The sequence below is a fragment of the Leptonychotes weddellii genome, chromosome 10 (genome assembly GCF_054177405.1).
Source record: "Leptonychotes weddellii isolate Sample4059 chromosome 10, ASM5417740v2, whole genome shotgun sequence".
NCBI classification, from domain to species: Eukaryota; Metazoa; Chordata; class Mammalia; order Carnivora; family Phocidae; genus Leptonychotes; species Leptonychotes weddellii.
In genome coordinates, this window is record NC_138378.1 from 7,527,727 (window position 1) to 7,546,647 (window position 18,921).

At 41.5% G+C, this 18,921-nt stretch overlaps 1 protein-coding gene across 5 annotated transcripts in view; it reads left to right on the forward strand.

Moving 5' to 3' along the window:
• BCAS1 (brain enriched myelin associated protein 1) overlaps positions 1-18,921 on the forward strand; it is a 92,580-nt gene that overhangs the window by 59,695 nt on the left and 13,964 nt on the right. For 3 of the 5 annotated variants that reach the window (XM_081832555.1, XM_081832553.1, XM_081832554.1), the window contains 2 exons: positions 533-709; positions 6,487-6,522. In XM_081832555.1, coding sequence (XP_081688681.1) covers positions 533-709; positions 6,487-6,522 — 213 coding nt within the window. Of the gene's footprint in view, positions 1-532; positions 710-6,486; positions 6,523-14,482; positions 14,657-18,921 lie in introns of all 5 variants that reach the window. The other 2 variants (XM_081832552.1, XM_081832550.1) reach the window with 1 other exon arrangement.

Below are 18,921 nucleotides of genomic sequence, written 5' to 3' on the forward strand. Positions count from 1 at the left end.
AAAAAAAAAAAAAAGAACATCCAATTGTTTAGAACAGTGCCTGGCACTGGTATCTTTGATTGTGATTATTAAATCAAAGTTAAGAGTTGGAAATGATGTCCCTTATATTTATTTTAACCCCTTTAATTTCACATTTGGATTAGTAAAATAGTACACATGTATAATATAAGCAAACAGGCATGTATCAGAGGTGCATGCTCAAACTGTTTTTACTGATGGGAACATCATCAAAACCACTTGAAGACCAATGGCCTCAACACAAACTAATGTTTCTCACAGGCAAGTGCCTCTTACCAGCACCTTCATTCCTAATGACTTACATGAACATAATATATATTCTTTTGCAAAAGGAAACTATCTTGACTTTTCCAAAATTTTAACACAAATCCACATTCACATAGAATCTTTGCAAGTACAGAAAATTATAAAAAAGAAAATTAACATACATAACCCCAGCCTATGCTTATTAAAAAAAGGGATCTTTCACTTTTGAAATCCTGAGGTCATTTTAATTTTTTTTAAAACTCTAAAGGGTGCTGAAAAGTCGCCAGCCACTTCATCTGACGTCAAGTCAGACAAAGCGAACTTTATATCCCAGGAGAGCAGAGGGGAGGCCAAGAACCCTACATCCACCAACACTACAAAGGAAGCTGCCAAGGAAAAGGGGGGACCCACCTCTCTGCCTCTGGGCAAACTGTTCTGGAAAAAGGTAAGTCCTATTTTCAAGACTTGCAGAGTAGTTGGGGCTAGGGTGACTGGAGAAATTATTTCAATTGGGCTAATCTATGTGCTCACCAAGTCCAGAGTTTATTTTTCTTCCCTGAAATGACTCAACTAGCCATTGAGTTGAAGACTTGTAATTTACTCCTGGGAAGAATGCAGTGCCTATGGTGTTAGAAGCATGTGTTTCATGGGAAAGAAAAGGAAATAAACAAGTTGATTTTTTTCATTCTTGGAGTTTCTCCGGTTCATGACAGACAGTTGTGGTATTTTGTGATTTCATTTTCTTTCCAAAATGGCTTAGTACTCCGGCTTCCTCCTGGATTCCTCTGAGCACTGTCTCCTCCAGTGAGCTGAACCACCTCTGGGCTTCCTCTCTCTTTCCCCAGCAAGATATAATCAGTCATTAGGAACAACTAAGGCTCACTCTCCTTTTGGAAAACTAAGGTGTCCACCATTCACCACCAGTGTGAGCACACACTGTGCTCTGTGATAGGAGCATTCAAAACATTGTCTCATTTTTTTCCCTCTAGAATTAGGGTGGCGCACAAGGGAGTGCGGTGGGTGGGGCTGAGTCAGTCTGCGAGCTAGTCCTTGATCATCATTGCTGAGCACACCCCAGCTGCCACACGTGTTCAGAACTCTTGCCTCTTTTAAATGTGGCCAAAAGATGAGCAAGACGTCATGGGTGAGAGAGTGGAATATAATTCATAGAGCTGAAAAAAAAATCTAGTAATTTCATCAGAACAGCCCTGCCACTTAGCACTCAGTACAAGGCAGGTGATAAATACAGATGCCCCTATGGTGTTCGTTTTATTCTTTGGTCCAGAATCCAGCTGGATTTCTGGAACTCTTTTCTCTTGGCTTTCCACTGTACAGAAATCTTCTTCTGGATTCTGCCCAGAACACAAACTCCAGTACTTAATGAAAACTTTGGGTGATGTCATTTGGCATTCTGTTCTAATCCTCCTTCCATTCCAACCACCAATTACTTATTTTTAAAAACCTTTTATCAGCAATATAATGTAGGGAAAAGTTCCCAAGTGAGTCACATGTGCATATTGGTGGCCAGGAAGATGACTTAAGCAACCCATATTCAAACATCATTTATTTTAAAAATTATATATATTAAAAATGCATTAGAAAAGCTGACCTAGCACATCAAACTCAAGATTTAATATATATTTTGCTTAAGGTGAGACTATCTACATTTAGTTTAAAAAGTAATCCAATTAAAAGGAAAGTGTCACATAATGAATGGTACTGATCTTGAGTACATAATCGTAAATTCGGACCCTCCAAGGAGGGACACTGTGATGGAATTGATGTGCAATAGATTTATTGGAGGAAAACACCGTGAAGGATAAAGGGGAGGGGACAGGAGGAGGTAGAGAGAGCCTTCAGGCCACAATGAGGGTCTGACATGGCAGAAGGGAGACAGGGAAGGAAGGAGGAGAAGGTTGGAAAAGGCACAGACTAAGGGTGGTGCTGAGCCAATGGCTCGGGTCGTGGTCCCAGGGTCCTGGGATCGAGTCCCACATCAGGCTCCCTGCTTGGCGGGGAGTCTGCTTCTCCCTCTGTCCCTCCCCCCTGCTTCTGCTCTCTCTCTCTCAAATAAATAAAATATTTTTTAAAAAATACAAGTAATAATAGTACCTCATCATAGAAATGAAGATTTAATGAAATCATGCCCGCAAAACCCCTAACACCATGCCTCACACAAAAGTGGCCAATGAATAGTCCTTCCAAACCTATGTCATTTATCTCCTGTGTGCTCGGGCTTGTGGACACACTAACCATGGCCACCTCTTCATTTCTCCAAACCCTCCAGTCTGGGGAAGCTTCTAAGCTACTAAGCCTCAAATACTTCATCTGTCCTTAATCTTTGGGGTCTATAAGGCATATATTGGTTCCTCTTTGAAATTCAAGCTATTTCCATTGAGAAAAAAAGACAGGACCACTTGACATTCTTCCCCCTAATGGTCAGATTTCATAGAGTTCAGTCTCACTGTTTTTTTTTCTTTTTCACCATTATCTGGCTTTATTTCTTTCGTTGACTGTAAAAATAATGAAGAGAAGCGAAAACCCAAATCACCCGTAAATCTTGCTTTTCCTTCTCCCACCTGATCAGAAAGAACAGCTCTCTATGGAAGTAAAATAGGGATGATGCACTCCTGCAAGAATATTTTCAGTCTCCTCTGTGCTGAGTTTTTTTGTGTCAAATGCTTTGTGCTAAAGCATTGAAAAGATGAAAAGCGAACAGTTTGCTGCCCTTCTGTAGCTTACATTCTCAAGGGAGGACTTATGTTCTAGTCAAAAACAAAATGAAGACCTTCGTTTTCTTTAAATTAGATAAGCTTTGGTTATAAAATCACTGTTGTAAAAACTGTAAAAAAAAAAAACAAAGAGAAATGCTAGAAAATTTTGATCTTTCCGCTAACCCAAACTCTTTCTTCTCCTCTTTTAACTGGGAAGCTTTTAAACAAACTAACTTGAAGTGTATATGTCTACAATATGAACATCAGAAATAAAATTTTCCCCCTAACGTGCTGTGGATATGAAATTATAAGTTATTTTGATTTATAGTCTTGATTGCTGAAGTCGTTCTTATTATAAAACAAAAATAACACAAATAACCTTTGAGAAAATTAATTTCAAATGATGGCGTATTTGCCAAAAAATGTTTAAAATCCAGTTACCTGGACTCTACATATGCCCCTTATTGTTTTGGGTTCTTTGAGGTACCATTTGATCTGTGACCTCACAGAAGTTACTCACCCTGTTTGAGTTTCTTTTTCTTCATCTGTAGAAGGGTTGGAATAAATGATCTTGAAAAATTCTGGTACGCGGCAAATCTTGCATAACAGACAGAATCAGAAAGATTGGACTGCATAGCCTTGGACAAACTGCGGGACCACTCCAAGCCTCTGTTTTCTTTTATGTAAATAGGAACATGTTTCTCCCACCGTGTTGTTATGCCAATCTACTAACTGTACACAGAGAGACCCTCTGTGTGCGTGCACACAATTCGTAAATGATACATTGGAAATATCTTCAAAATATCACCTTTTCTGCTTTCCTTTGGAGGACACAAATGATGTGGGAAATAATGGGTGCTCTGAAGCCAAAGAGACCCATCATCCAGTCTCAGCTCTGACAACTCCAGGCTGTTTGGATGTGGTCAGGTCATTTAAATCCTCCGTGCCTTGCCTTCCTCAGCTGTGGAAGCAGGCAGTGACACCCACCTTTCGTGATTATTGGGAGGATGGAGTGAGAAAAATGAATGCAAAGTGACTGGCCCCGTTCCAGAACAAGGATGTTAGAATCCAGTGTTCATGTGTGGGCTGCAGGTTACAAATGCTCTGGGTGTTTAGAAAAGGTAGCAGTTGGTATAGGTCAAAACAGACTAAGAGAACTTTAAAAGTCCTCTGAATCATCTGAGTTACTTGTTTCAAGTACAGATTCCTGTATTTGATCCCCGGGAACCCTGGTTAAGAAAGTCTGGCATATGGCCAGACAATTCTGGAAGCACTTGAAAGGCGGGCTGAAATGTCTAGGCTTGAGGAAAGGTCTTAGGGCCACTGTGAAGTCAGTGAACACAGAAGAGCTGTCACATGATCAAAATGATGCTTCCAGAAGACCCGCTAGCAGCAGGATGTGTGTTGGCTTAAGTGCTACCATGTGACAGTATTTGAAAGAAACATTCTTTTTTGAATGTGCTCTTCAAAGGACAGGAGCCCTTGCTATGCAAGTTTAGACTGATGCATTTCAGGGGCTGTGTTTGGGTCCTTATTCTCAGCAAATATAAATGCCCAAACAGGATCCTGCAGTTTCAAACTGAGTTTTTTGTGGTTATCGTGAATGAGGCTGGACAGTTTGTTGACTCAGCATAAAACAGCCAGATGTCCAGCACATCGAAGAAGATCAGAAGTTTCTGGTTTTGCGATTTTAATGGGAATCCCAACCTGTGTGTCCTGATTAGCCCCACACCTGATTAGGTTCTACTGACTGGAGAGCTTGAGAACCCAATAAACACCTTTTGGTCTGCAGAGGTGGGACTTGCACTTGAAAATCCTCTCTGGTCTACTTTGAAGTGAGCTGTGCAAGTGTTGTTCTCATCTCTGAACATATTTCTGATGTGGAAGAATCAAGTCCTCTGCCCTCCATCTGAGAGCTCATCTATCACACGGGACCCACCAAGAGTGGAGAAGAGCGGCCTGCAATCTGGTACCTCTGGTTCCTCCACTTGTGGGCTTTCTACGAGCTGGAAAACATAAGGAGAAAAGGAAGAAGCTGCCCGAGGCCTTCATTTGTCATTGTGTGTTGAGCATGGACACCATGCAGGGTGCAGGTACACATGACATGTGAGATCCAAGCTTGGCTCAAAGAATGGGTTCAATAGAAATACTGTTGATAAATGGTCCAAGCTGAAAATTTCATCTAGAGAGAAAGCAAATCTGGTCACGAAGAGAGAAGCTCACACAGTTACTAAAAGATGTGTTTCTGACCCTTGAAATCATTATGGCAGGGGGAAAACTTGGCTCTTAGAACCATCTCCACCACTTCCTAGCTGCGCCAGCTTGAACAAGGGACTTTACCTCCCTGTATCTCCATTTCTCACGGTAAGTGAGGATCACCATCCTTATCGCTTGGGGCCACTTTCAGTGAAAGGGTGTCTACAAAGCACCTGCATACTACTGGTTTGCAAAATGCAGAAGACGTATTTGTGAATGTCGATTCCTTTCTCCCCTCCTACTGCGTGTTTTAAAGGTAAAAATAAACACAGGACTTGGAACAGAGCGAATATAGGGAAGAGCTCCTAGCCTGGAATCCAAGAGAAGAGATGGTCTATGAACACCCTAAAATTATTTGCAAAATATTTTGTTTCTGTTTATTTTTCTGGGGAGAGAGTCCAGATCTGTCAAGTGAGTCTTGAAGCAATCTATAAACACCACCACCCCCCGCCAAATTTAAGAACAACGGCAAAGATGAGCTCCACAGTTGAAGCTTAGCAGATGGATGTAATGGTGGTGTCATTGACCTTTGATAGCATTGGGCCAACTGCTCTCCTAATTTGAGACAGGACTGTGAATGCCAGGATTACTGTAGGGAGGAACAGTGCTTGAAGTTGGGTGTGTTGGACCCCAGCCCTCTGGGCCTCCAGAGGAGGGTTTTAACCAGATTGAACTTGGCCATGATGACATTGGCCCATATGGAGGGGGGATGTAGGAAGCAGCTTCTGATGCCGGCCACTGTCAGAATTAGGCTGAAGACCTCGCTCATGACCTCAGTGCCTGTTTGCTCTGTGATTACCATGGGATGGACTTCTCTGGACTTTCTGCTGCAATTTTCCTGAGCAGCTCATTTGTTTTTACCTAACAGTAACTGTGCCCTGTATGATCGATCCTTTTCCTTCTTTTCATCAGCAAGCAACCAGAAAATGTTAAGGCAAATGCGTCACTAAACCCATAGCCCAGGCTGTGGTTTGTGTTTTCTGTAGCAACCCCTTCTCCTCACTCCATTCGTGTCCTGGCTGCATCTGGGTGTTTATTTTCCCTTCACTGCATGTTAAAAATATGGAACAATTTGTATTATCTTGCTGTACTGTTTACTCTTGTGTAAGCCTCCTTCAGGTTCATTTTGGAACCAGGTATGTGTAAGCAATTCAATGTCCAAGAATGGCACCAGAGGGCTGCAAGCCCAACTAACTCTCCATTTTTTGGGGTAACATTCTGACTCTTACTTTTGTTTTTATCTCCCCTTTAGTCAGTTAAAGAGGATTCAGTCCCCGCAGAGGAGAATGTAAGTCATGTATTAAATGGTAGAATCATTCCATGCTCATCTTCCGCATGCTGGACCATTCATTGGGCATTTCAGCTCTGGGGTCCCATGTTCTTGCATGCTCCAATGTCTCCCATCTGCTGTAGACTCTTTCACCCTTTCATGTGATTAGGGACCAATGGGGAATAACACTGGGTGAATATTTGTACCGCCTATTGAATCAATGCAAACTAAACACAATATCAGAGCAAGTGTCTTTACAATTTGTTAACATTTAGGGGCTGAAAGAGTCTACCAATCATAAGAACATCCTCACACATCCTTAAGGGGCAATGATGCTGCACGCTGGGCTCCTCCATCTTGATTGCTCTTTCACCTCTATTTCCATGGCAACCCAGATTCTCTACTAACTGTGGGCGGTACCCAGGACAGGTAGTGGTGTCAAGCATGAGAGCATCTTACTGCATCGATGATGAGGCTGTTGGTCTTGGGCAGGAGAGCTGACTTCTCGGATCTCCACCTGAGAGACGTAGGTTGAGCCTCGCTGTCCAAACTTTCAAGACAGTGTGTTCACATCTGAAGGGGATGGCTCAATTGAGGCACCTCAAAAATGTAGTTTTCCAAAACCTCTTCCAGGGAGATTAATAAATTGTCCTCATGAGTCAGCAGCTTTCTGCTCTGAAAGAAGTACAGTCTTTGGAAAATTTTGGAAGTGGGGATAAGTGAGTTCACAGCTCCTTAAGAGAGAAACTGATTATGATCACTTTGCCAAAGCAAAATATGTTTGGCTCTTTCTAGGTGTCTCTTGTTTGTTAGCCTTGGATGAGGCTTGTGTTTTCATTTTTATTTAATTGCTGGCATTGAACTGATGTTGAGAATCCAAGTACGTTCCAGCAATGTTGCCTGATGTGATGTGGATTGAAAATTAGAATGGCTATGTTATAATTCTTGTTAGGAGAAAGATCTTGCATATCTGCTTTTTTGTTGTTGCAAATGTTTTCTTTCCCTCCCCAATCCCTGCTCTCCCTCCCTCCTCTCTTCCTCTCTTCTTTCTTTCTTTCTTTTCTTTTTCTTTCCCCCTCACCCTCTCCTTTGACTCAATCTTAGTAGCTCAGCAAAGCTCAGATCTCTCATAATTCCAGAAAATTCTCATGAATTTACCAGCTCTTTTCTATAGAGTCAAAGCCTCTATTTCACCAACATGTGAGGAAGAACTCTGTGAGTCCTTTTCCCCATGAACTTTAAATTTAAAAGCTGCAGGTTAAGTCTGAAGCATCAATTAGCTTTGAGGCTCTGAGTTTTTTGAAGAGAAACTTGTGTTTAGATGTTTGTGTGTAGTTGCCTGTCTGAGGAACCCCTTGCAGCTCGGGTGCTAACATGCAGAGTTGACCTTTGACAGACAAAGAGGAAGTATATCCTTTTCTAATGTGATGTTCAAAACAGAAATATAAATGTGAAACAAAAGTTAAATTAGTGACACCAAAAGAGAACAAAAAAGCTGATGAAGATATTAAAGAAAGCAAAGTATTTTCTCAAGAAAATAAAGAAACGTGATCAAAATGGCTTTAAATTACTTGGCCCTACAAGTAACATTTCTATTTGGAAGCTCCAACATTTCATTGTCTAACAGCCTGTTAGTTGGAGGGAATGAGGCCTAAAGTAGTGATTCTGGGCCCATCATCCCCAAGCTGTGCCACTTCTGGAACCTCAGTTTACTCATCTCTTAAATGGCCACAATAATATTACCTACCCGTTAGGGTTCTGGTGAGAATTAAATGGGAACAAGGCATGTAACGTGCATACTTCAGGGCCTGAAACACAGGAAGAATTCAGTCATTCAGGGGACAGCAAACTGCAGCTCACAAGCCAATTCCAGCCCATTGTCTGTGTCCCTGTGGCCCACGAGCTAAAAATGGCTTTTACATTTTGAATGATGAAAAAATTGAAAGAAGAATGATATTGCAGGGTACTAAAAGTTATACAAATTTGGGACATTTGGGTGGCTCAGTCAGCAAAGTGTCTGACTCTTGATGTCAGCTCAGGTCATGATCTCAGGGTAGTGAGATCGAGCCCCACATGGGGCTCTGTGCTAAGCGTGGAGTCTGCTGAGGATTCTCTCTGTCCCTCACCCTCTACCCCTCCCCACCCCTCCCATGCTCATGCTCTCTAAATAAATAAATGAATAAATAAATAAAATGAGAATACCTGTTTTAAAAAAATTACACAAATTTCACATTTCACTGTTTATGAATAAAGTTTTATTAGAACACAGCCACACTCATTCATTTGCATATCATCTATGGCTGCTTTTCTGCTTCAATGGTAGAGTAGAGTAGTTGGGACAGGGCCCTTGGCAGGAAGAGTTTGCCGCCCCTGCAGTAACTGTTAGTGCATAGGAGTTATGATGTGATGAGTGAGCGCTTCCCAGCAATCAGTGATTATTTTGCCCTGTGAAATTACACATCTGTCAGCTGACTCAGTGCCCATATGGAATGAAGGCACGTGTGAAATAATTAGTTTAATTTCCTCCTCCCAAATAAGAGAGATGGCATTAATCAAAACAACGCATAGTACTCTAAACCTCCAAACAGGACCATTAGGTGTGATTAATCCTATTATAAGAGTCCTTTAACTAGCAACTTCTGGCTAAAATATGGTTGGGTTTATTTATTTTTTAATTTCTCTACCATCAGTTTCTATAACCCATCTATCAACCAATGCGAAGCAAAAGACAGAGTGATTTCCACGTTTCTCAAAGTTTTTCATGAAGAGAAAAACAAAGCTTTTGAAACCCTCAGAAGTTTAGTGCTTTTCCTAGAATGTGCTTCTGGTCCTATCAGAAATAAAATCTACTACAGAAACTACTGAATCATTCTGCTGTAATCTGAAAACATTTTGGCCATTGCTTAATTAAGTTAATGTTCTAACTCATGGGGGAAAAAAAATCTTTCCATCCCAATGACCTATACGATGAAGGAAACAGGTACTTCTGTTGTTTACCTATGAGATTAGTAAGTAATCTCATAGTTGCAAGGGAAAGGAAACTCAACCCAACCTAGATTTGTTTTAAAAAAAGAAATTCATTGTCACTCCTCACTGGGAAGTAGCATTGGTTTTAAATCAGTCTTGATGCAGAACTTCCCTGTGGCTCAGCCTTCCTGACCTGGCTACCTTTCTTCTCACATCCCATCACACAGTCCAGAGTAAAGGAGAGATCGGGCCAGTGGAGACCCTGCAGGCGCTGGAGCTTGTTCTCTTTCACGGACTTACGTGGGTTCACAGGCTCTGTGAGTCAGCTCTTGCCAGGCTGTGTTGCGGTAACATCCAAGCCCCACGCTTGGCGTTCAACAAGAAAGATCCTTTTTTCCCTCACTCATGCTACATGGCAGCCATAGGGTGGCTGTGGCTGAGCCACGTGGCTTCGTCCTGCTGAGATCTAGACTGAGAAAAACATCCCCTTCATCAAGGACGTGCGATTGTCGTGACAAGAGAGAAGACAGCCAGAGGTGAACCATGAGATGGCTCAGAGAGCCTCCACTCAGTCTTGCTTTACGGCATGTCTGCTCCTGTTACATTTGCCAAAGCAAGTCACCCAGCAGTGGGCACAGATGCATGATCCCTTTACAGGAAGCCAGGGTGAATAATTGGGAAAGTAATACATTCTGCCACATACTCCCATCCCTGAACTCATATGGTCAAGGAGCTAGACCTTGGCTAGGATTGGCTTAGACCTGCTCGAACAACTGCATCCTGATCACGTGGGCTTAAAGTTAAGGAGGGTTGTTCCCCTAAAATAAAACTGGGGTTCCATGAAGAGAATGAGGGAGAATGGCGCCTAGATTGAAAAATAAAATCTTTCCCAGGTCTTTGTAACCAAATAATCACGTTCTAAATTAAATCAGGCAGCCTCTTTAAAAGATTCTTATGTAAAAACTGTTGGTATCAATATTGTGTGTTATGGTGGAAGTGTAGGTGGAGGAAATCTATTTTGCTATAAATCAGTTTCCAAAACTCAAGTTCTAGTGAAAACTGTATAATCCAAATTCCAAGAGTAAATATAGTATAACATTTGAGGCAAAAAAGTGAACACTTTTGCTCCCTTAATGTGTATTGTCTGTGTTAAACGTACTAGCCATCTTCCTGCAAAATCTAATATCCCCTCTCCTGAAATCAAGCAAGGGGGATTTGATTCTAAAATATAGCACAAATCTGATTTTCATTATATCCATCATACCCAAAATTAAAATGTGCAGATGCAGTTTTTTTTTTTTCTAAATAGAGAGTGACTTTTTCCAAAACCCTGGCCTGGAAGGATATCAGAAAAATATCCAAACAAAAACCAAATTCTATGTCTGTATATGCAAATCAGCTCCTAATTCAGTTCAAATCCTTCTGGATTTCCCCACTGGAAATCAGTGGATTTTCCTTGGCTGCTGAAAGCCAATTTCTTGGCCTGACTTCAAAGTTAATGGGAGTCTCTAGAAGTCCCTCCAACACCAGGCTTTTTTTTTTCCCTACTAAAATAGTTGTGTTTTTTTTTTAATTTTTTTATTAACATATAATGTATTATTTGTTTCAGGGGTACAGGTCTGTGATTCATCAGTCTTACACAATTCACGGCGCTCACCATAGCACATACCCTCCCCAATGTCCATCACCCAGCCACCCCATCCCTCCCACCCCCCTCCACTCCAGCAACCCTCAGTTTGTTTCTGAAATTAAGAGTCTCTTATGGTTTGTCTCCCTCCCTGGTTTCGTCTTGTTTCATTTTTCCCTCCCTTCCCCTATGATCCTCTGTCTTGTTTCTCAAATTCCTCATATCAGTGAGATCATATGATAATTGTCTTTCTCTGATTGACTTATGAAATAGTTGTGTTTTGAAGAATGGACTCTGGCCTAGGATTTATGAGTTGACACCACTCAAATTTTTAAAGGCCCAGCCAGAAAACCATTGGCAATCAAATAATTGATTGATGAAGTTACTACCACACAGTCTTATCATTTTATTATGTAATTTTCCCTCTAGGCTCTTGCATACAAAAAAGGAATTGATGCTTCAAAGGTAGAATAATTCTGAACTCAGATTCAATGAATCAGACTCTGGTCATTACCTACCTAAGGGCTATTTCCCATTTCTCCACCCTTCTCCCTTTGATCTTAGGCAAGGTTGGCAACTACCACACCCCCAAAGTATTTGATCATGATTAGTCTAAAGCAATTATCCCATTTTTTTTTTCAACAAATAACTTGTCTGGGAGTAAGGATGTGACCACTTCTGACCAGTGAAATGTAGCTGAGGTAAGAAATCAAAATACAGAAGTTCATCTGGAGCAAACCTTTTGCTGTGGCCTTCCTCCCCTTTTTAAGACATTAGATTGAGGATGTGATGCCTGGAACTGTGGCAGCTATTTTATATCCATGAGGTAACAAATAAAAGGATGAAAACCCAGCATGCCAAGGATGGCAGAGCCAAAGGATAGAAGGAGCCCCAGTTCTTAAAGACATTGTGGAGCCATTAAATCAATCCTAGAACTTCCTACTTGCAAACTTGTTCTATACCATTACTAGTAAAATCACTGTTAGGTATTCAGTTACTGGTACACAACACCATCCTCACTGAAATGGCTACTTATCTGTGCTATGACTTTGGCCAAGTCATTCAGTCATTCAGATTCTTCATCTCTAGGATAGGGATAATGTTACTTACTCTGGGCTCTTTAATAATTCAGTAACTATTCACTGAGGTAATATATTAAAATATCTTGTATGATGTCAGCCATAGTAAGAGGTAGATATTAATATCATCTCTAAAAAGTGGGATTGCTCATAATTCAGGCCCATGGAATAAACAGCTCTCATAATAGCACAAGTAACAACCACTAGTATTAATTGAGTGGTTGTTATGGGTCAGGCACTGTTCTAAGAACTTTATGCCTGATTTAATTTTGCAAACAACTTCCTGATGTGTATACTGTCCAAGCCGAGAATTGAGAAAACCCAGGTACAGAGATATTGAGTAGAGACCTTGGTCTAGAGCCTCCGTAAGGGGTGGAGTGGAGACGTAGGACCAGGCAGGGCTGGAGCTGCAGGCTGCTCTCATGAGCACTGCGTCAGATGACCTGCATTTCAGGCTTACCCCTGGACTCTGGTGGCCGAAGCTTTTTTTCAGAAGTGCAGCTGAACTGAATCAGGTCCAGATGTGGAAATCCATGACCACGTCTGACCACCAATCCCAGTATGTCACCTGGCTTCAGTCTCAGCCTGGTTTCCCAAGATGGGCCTGGGTCAGAGCCTGGCAGCCCACAGTAGAAGCCTTCTCACAGACACTTGCGGTCCAGTGTTTTCCTTCTCGAGATGGGACAACTTGACTTGTCCAACAGAGCCGCAACCGCTCCTTTGTGTCTTATGGTCAATCCATGCTGATCTTACCTGCCTGCCTTGCCACATTCGGACTTTTGAGTGGATGACTCCCCAACCTAGATTTTTATCTACAAAGGAAAGATGCTAGAAGTCGTGTCAATATGTTATAAAATGGAAGGTGGAGAGAGACGGCTGTGATTTAGGTGCCATATTTCAGGGTGTTCCCTCATGCTGCTTTGTTAATGGGCACCTTCCTGTTTCACTTGACAATACAGAAATCAAGGGTCCTTCTCAATTTGGATCACTGGGGTCATGTGCAAGCCAATGGCATATTCTGCATGAAGGAAAGGAAAATAATTTCTCCACAAGCATACAGGTGTTTTTGGAAATACCTAAGGTCCCTTCCCCCACTCCCTGACAGCAAGTATAAGACGCAGAGGAAGCTGGGGGTTCCGGCACCAGCAAAGACAAATGCAAAGATGCCTTTGGCTCTAGACAGCCTTCCTCTGAGGCAGGGGATGACAAACCTATTGTGTGAAGGGCCGGGCAGTAAATGTTTCAGACTTAACAGGCCACATGTAGTCTCTCTTGCCTGTCTTTCATCTTTTAAAAACATATTACAACCCTTTAAAAAAAACGTAAAATCCATCTTAGCTCAGGGCTGTGCTAAAACAGTCTCTGGGACGGATTTTATAGTCGTTTGCCAGCCCCTGCCTGAGGAAACAAAGAAATTATGGAGCCTTCTCCAGGCCAATTAAATCTGTTGCAAGGATCAATGCAAAGTAGAAACTGGCCCAGATGTGACTGGGGCACAGCACAAATGGAGCGAGAGGCAAGGCAAAGGAACAGAATTTGGAATCAGAGCACAGGTGAATCGGACCTTGCATCCAAACCCCCCATAGCTGGCCACCCCTTCTCCCCGACGGACCCTCAGGGGGCACTGAGCTCCCTGGGTACCTTGCTGGGGGCCGTCAGGAACTTCACCATGGTTCTTGCCAAGTTCTGTTTTCTTCTGAAAGCAGGAACTTTGGTTCAGAAACAAAGGCAAATGACCGGTCCTGGGTTGGGGTGGGAAGTAAGTTAAGGAGGAGGTCCAGTCGGCTAAATCCAGTGTGGACTTCACACTATCTTTTCCGCAAAGAGGACAAGTCTTCCCAGTTGCAGGGGATCTTTGGGCATGCGATGGAAGGTATCGTGGCCACCATTTCCAAGGCTGGACCTTTAAGGAAATGATGACTTCTGATTTTTATACAGGCCAGGGGTAAGTCACCTCGATGGTGGACCAAAGAGGGGGGCCTCCTGGAAGAGAAGGGGTAGTGAGCCTGCTGTGGACGGCAGTCCCCGGGAAGGGCTTCCTATCTAAGCCTTATACCTCATGGAGCAGGATTTTTGCCACCTCCGAGTCAGCGTATTTGGCCTTTTTTCTCGAAATTGACTGTTTGAAAGCACAATATAAGACATGGGTGTTCCTTCTCGAAGATGTGCCTGTGTAGAAATGATCATTGGGTCAAACCTGTAGCACGTGGACAAGGGGGCAACCAGGACCCCTCACTTTATAAAGCCTGTTTGGGGGAATGTTTTTTTTTTTCACTGTCTTATTACCTGGCAAAATAATTACCAGGTGGTGTGTGAATCACCAGTAGAGGTTGTAAAGTTCGAGGAAGTAGAATCAACCTTACAAACAGTGGATCTCAACGAAGAAGGAGATGCCACACCCGAACCCACAGAAGTAAGATTCAAAAGAGAAGAACGAAAACCACCGAGAACCTCCCTGATGGCGTTTCTCAGACAAATGGTAAGCCACCTGTTTCCAGCCCAGGAAAGCTGAAATACCCAGATCAGCTTTTGCGAGCAAAGGACCCGTCTCAGGTGGGGTGAGCCGTAATTGTAGGTGGTGTAGAGGGGATACACGTGATCTGTCGTGTTCAGGGAGACAATTGCTTTTCCTCCTTCTGACCCAATCATTGAGCAAGTCTCAGTTTATTGCTAATGTTCCTTAACCTTTCCTTAATTCCTGCTAACTCCCTTTTTAACAAAGAAAGAGCTGGTCTTGGGTGCTGAGCTTTGGCAGACGGCCGCATCCATGCAGAAGTTAATATTACTGTTCGCTTTCAATTTAATTTATTTTTAAAGTTTCCTTCTCTGTATGGCAAATGATATTGTTTTTCTCATTATGGTAATGATATGCAGTTTCCTTTGAGAGTACATTTATTTACACAAAGAACATAAGGCGTTGTTTAAAGGACTAGGTAAGAAATAGACCAAGTTATATACTGATGTTGGAAAAATTCTGAAAGTGATGTGTGAGTGACACAAATTTGGACAAAGCTGATTTATAAATAATTCCAATTATAAAGTGACAACATAATTTTCCCATAGTGAATGTGTATAACTCAGTTGGTAAATTTGCCATGCTTTTAGCTTGCAGAAAATGGAAAGAATGTGGGCAGATGTTATTTGGTGTCTCTGAAGTGTCATATACATTAAATAACAAAGCAACCAAGAACTTAAATAATTATAATGCAACAAAACCCAACTTGGTTGGAAGACAAAGAGCAAAAGCCCATGTAAAAGGTCATTGGTTTAATTCTCTTTTAATGAAAAACAAGAATTTCATTATAGCGTACCATTATTTTCAGGAGTATTTGGGAATTTAATCCTTTGAGAAAGCAACCCTTTGGTTTCACAGGCTCTGCCTGTTAAGGAATTCTTTCTAGTCCACAACACAACATAACATAACACAAAACCCTTGCCAGTGGGAGCTGAGGCATATTAGAAATGACTCTGTTAGGAATTGTCAACAGGAATCATCTTCTTTATCATTGGACTCTCGGAGAGTAGGAAATGTAGATAGAGTTAGTAGTGAGCAGGCTGTATGGCTGGGACCCCATCTATGTTCCTGGTCATTTACTCTGCAATTTGGCATCGAAAATGGGGATCGAGATCTGAGATTTTTCAACCAATTTTTACACAATGTCGGGAAAGAAAAGAACATTTGGGCTTTTTCTGGCAACCCATTGACATTACAAATGGCATCCCCAAATAGCTCATCATAACATTGAGAGTGATCCAACTTTCCCATTTCTGGGTGGAGTTGAGAGATTACCACCCCCCCAACATAGCAAATAGTATGACTTTCTTTTCCAAATAACCAACCTGAGACTTCTTCACTTAAAGACAAGAAAATGCAAGAGCCTCCAAATAAAACACGAAAGGTGTCTAAACCACCCACTACATCCATTCAATTCAAATCCTTGAATTCTAATGAGGTCCCACATTACTTAAATTCACCCTCCAGAGCTATCCTTTAGAGGTTTCTGGGGGATATTTTCTAGCAATAGAAATGGGTACCTCTGAACTGTTAGAGGAACAAGTTGGAAACAAAAGAGTCCTTTATAATTGATTCTCCGTAGGATAGGGATAGAGGTAGAAGAGGACACATTTTTCCGGAGCAATCTTCAGTGGATTCATAGCATCAGGTCTTATTATGTCCATTGTTCTTATTATCTACCGTCCAAGGAAAGGGTTATGCCTGGGAGCTTGAACATTATTCCTCTTTATTAATGTTGAAACTCCAAAGCTTCTATGACTTGGGGGATTCTCCCTAAAAATTCCAGACACCCTAGTGATTCTTGTCTTGCAGTCTGTTTTGTTTTCATTATAAAAATATATTACCATTGTGAATAATTCAAATACACAGACGATGTGGGTTTTCCGGTTCACCGCGATCCCACAACTCCCTGTTGTCACACCCAGCTCACTCATTTATGTCCCTGGCCCTATCCCTGGGGGTATTTGGTGTTGCATCCTTGATATAGCACTACCTCATTCTTTATAACAACTTCATTGAATCACATCATCTGGATTTATCATACTGGGATTCACCATTGTCTCTTGATGGACATTGGATTTGTTTCCAACTTGTTGCACTTCATTTGGTCATTTTTTCAACAAAGAATTATTGAGTACCCACTGTATTCCAGACATTGGGATATAACGGTAAGTAGACGCGGCCCCTGTCCTCACGGAGAATAAAGCCCAATGAGGAAAACATGTTTATTTTTAACTCTAGGCCATATGCAGTGAGCACCCACCATGTGTCTCATGCACATTGATCTCAGGTCCTTCACTAACTAACCTGATGAACATCCTTGCACACCTACCTTTATGCACATGGGCTAATATCCCCCACAGCATGCATTCCTGGAAGTTGGCTTCAGCAATCGTTTCAGGAAACACTTTGAGCTAACATTGCATGACTTCCAAACTAATTTAAAGTCCAGATTTATGCGGGAGAAAGCAAAACCAAACCAACCCTTCCTCTCAGGGCTTGAAAATCGAGACAACATCTGACTCATCACTGAGGTTTTCATTTTTTATTTTTTGAGCCAAATAAGTGGACGTTTCAAAATGATGTTATATATTGTTAGAAAAACATAAGTTATTTTTAAAATAATTGATTTAATAGAAGAGGAAGCTCAATTGTAAATGTGTCACCCTTGTTTTATAATCAATGTCTCCATTCATCAAATCATTTTTGATTTTCTACCTCCTCGCCTTGGCCTCCCTTAAATTTCTCTCAGAAAACATATTTTGCTGTCCCATGGCACTGTGACTCATGGTTGCATATTTAAAAAAAATAAATGCATCGCCCAGGTTATTTCTAAAGAGATCTTTTTCTTTCTAGAAATTAACCTCTCATAAAAAATAGAAATGGAAAGAATATCATTTTTTAAATAATCTTATTTCAGGAAAAATAAGTATATTTCAGGAAAAATAAATAGAGTCCCCAAAGTCCTTGCGCTGCATCCAACACAGGTAGTTCTATCACTTCACAAAAATCCTATGGGCTCCTACAGATTTTCAAAATAATTGCAAAGAGTAGCTAAGACATCTGTCATACCCTAAATAGAAAAAGATTCTTATATGTATTAATTCAAGTGTATGTCAAGAAATTGGATATTTGAAGTGCCAGTATATTTTTATAAAGTGAGTGGGTGGAGAACTCTATTCATGTGCCCACAAACCAGGTAGGCAGATGAAACCATACGGTGGTAGATGGGAATATAGAGATATAGATTTATAATTTGTCAATATTAATAACACCCTGTACTTGAAAAGTGCTTTCCTCCTCTGAACCCTTGTCACCTACTGTTTCATTTAGTCCTCCTCCTCTTTCTTTAGACCATTCGTTTTGTAAGAAGCTCTTTGTTGGAATCATGTTCTCAGGCACAGAGAGGGACTGTGAGCTTTAATATTGAGCACATATAAGATCCAAATGAGGATACAGCCAGGAAATCACGGTCTTCCATTGCTTACCTTCAATCTAGAAATCTAATAAAACCTGTTGAAATTGACCATCTGGAGGAAAAAGGAGGATGGTTTGTAATGGTGACTGTAAAACAAAAAAAACAAGAACAGGAATCTTCCAGCTCAAGTTCTTGATCTCCCATTCTGCCCCAAGTACTGACTATGAAAACAGAGTTGTGTTTCGGGAGGTTTCAATTTCTATCTCCGCAGCAGCCTGTGTTCCTTTCTACCCTTACAGGAGATTCTGTGGTCACTTGGCACTCTCGGTTAATAATTATAGTAATGATGATAATAGCTACTGTGTATGTATCATGTGCCAGTGGCCTGGCCAGCACCATCCTAGCACAGTGCATGCCTTAGCTCATTTATTAGCCTAAAAACTCCATGCAACACATTCCCATCCCACCGTGCAGAGAAGGGCATGTAGACTCAGTGTGTTTAAGTGATTCGGTCAGGGTCACAGAGCTGGAAAATGGCAGCACCAGAACTCAGACTCAGGTGTTTGTTGATTCTAAAGCTCATCCCCTGTACTTAGATGTGTTTGTGGCTTTCTGTGCTCCTCGCAGCTGATTTTCTTTGAGAGTACATGGAGAAAGGACAGCCATAGCTCCATTTTTGTGATTCTCCTCATAGTGTTTTCTGCGCTCATCTGAAATCACCTGAAATTACAACAAGGCAAGAGAGAGGAGAATTAATACATGACTTACATAAAGCTCGGATGTACGTTTTCTGAATATGTTTGTCACTAAA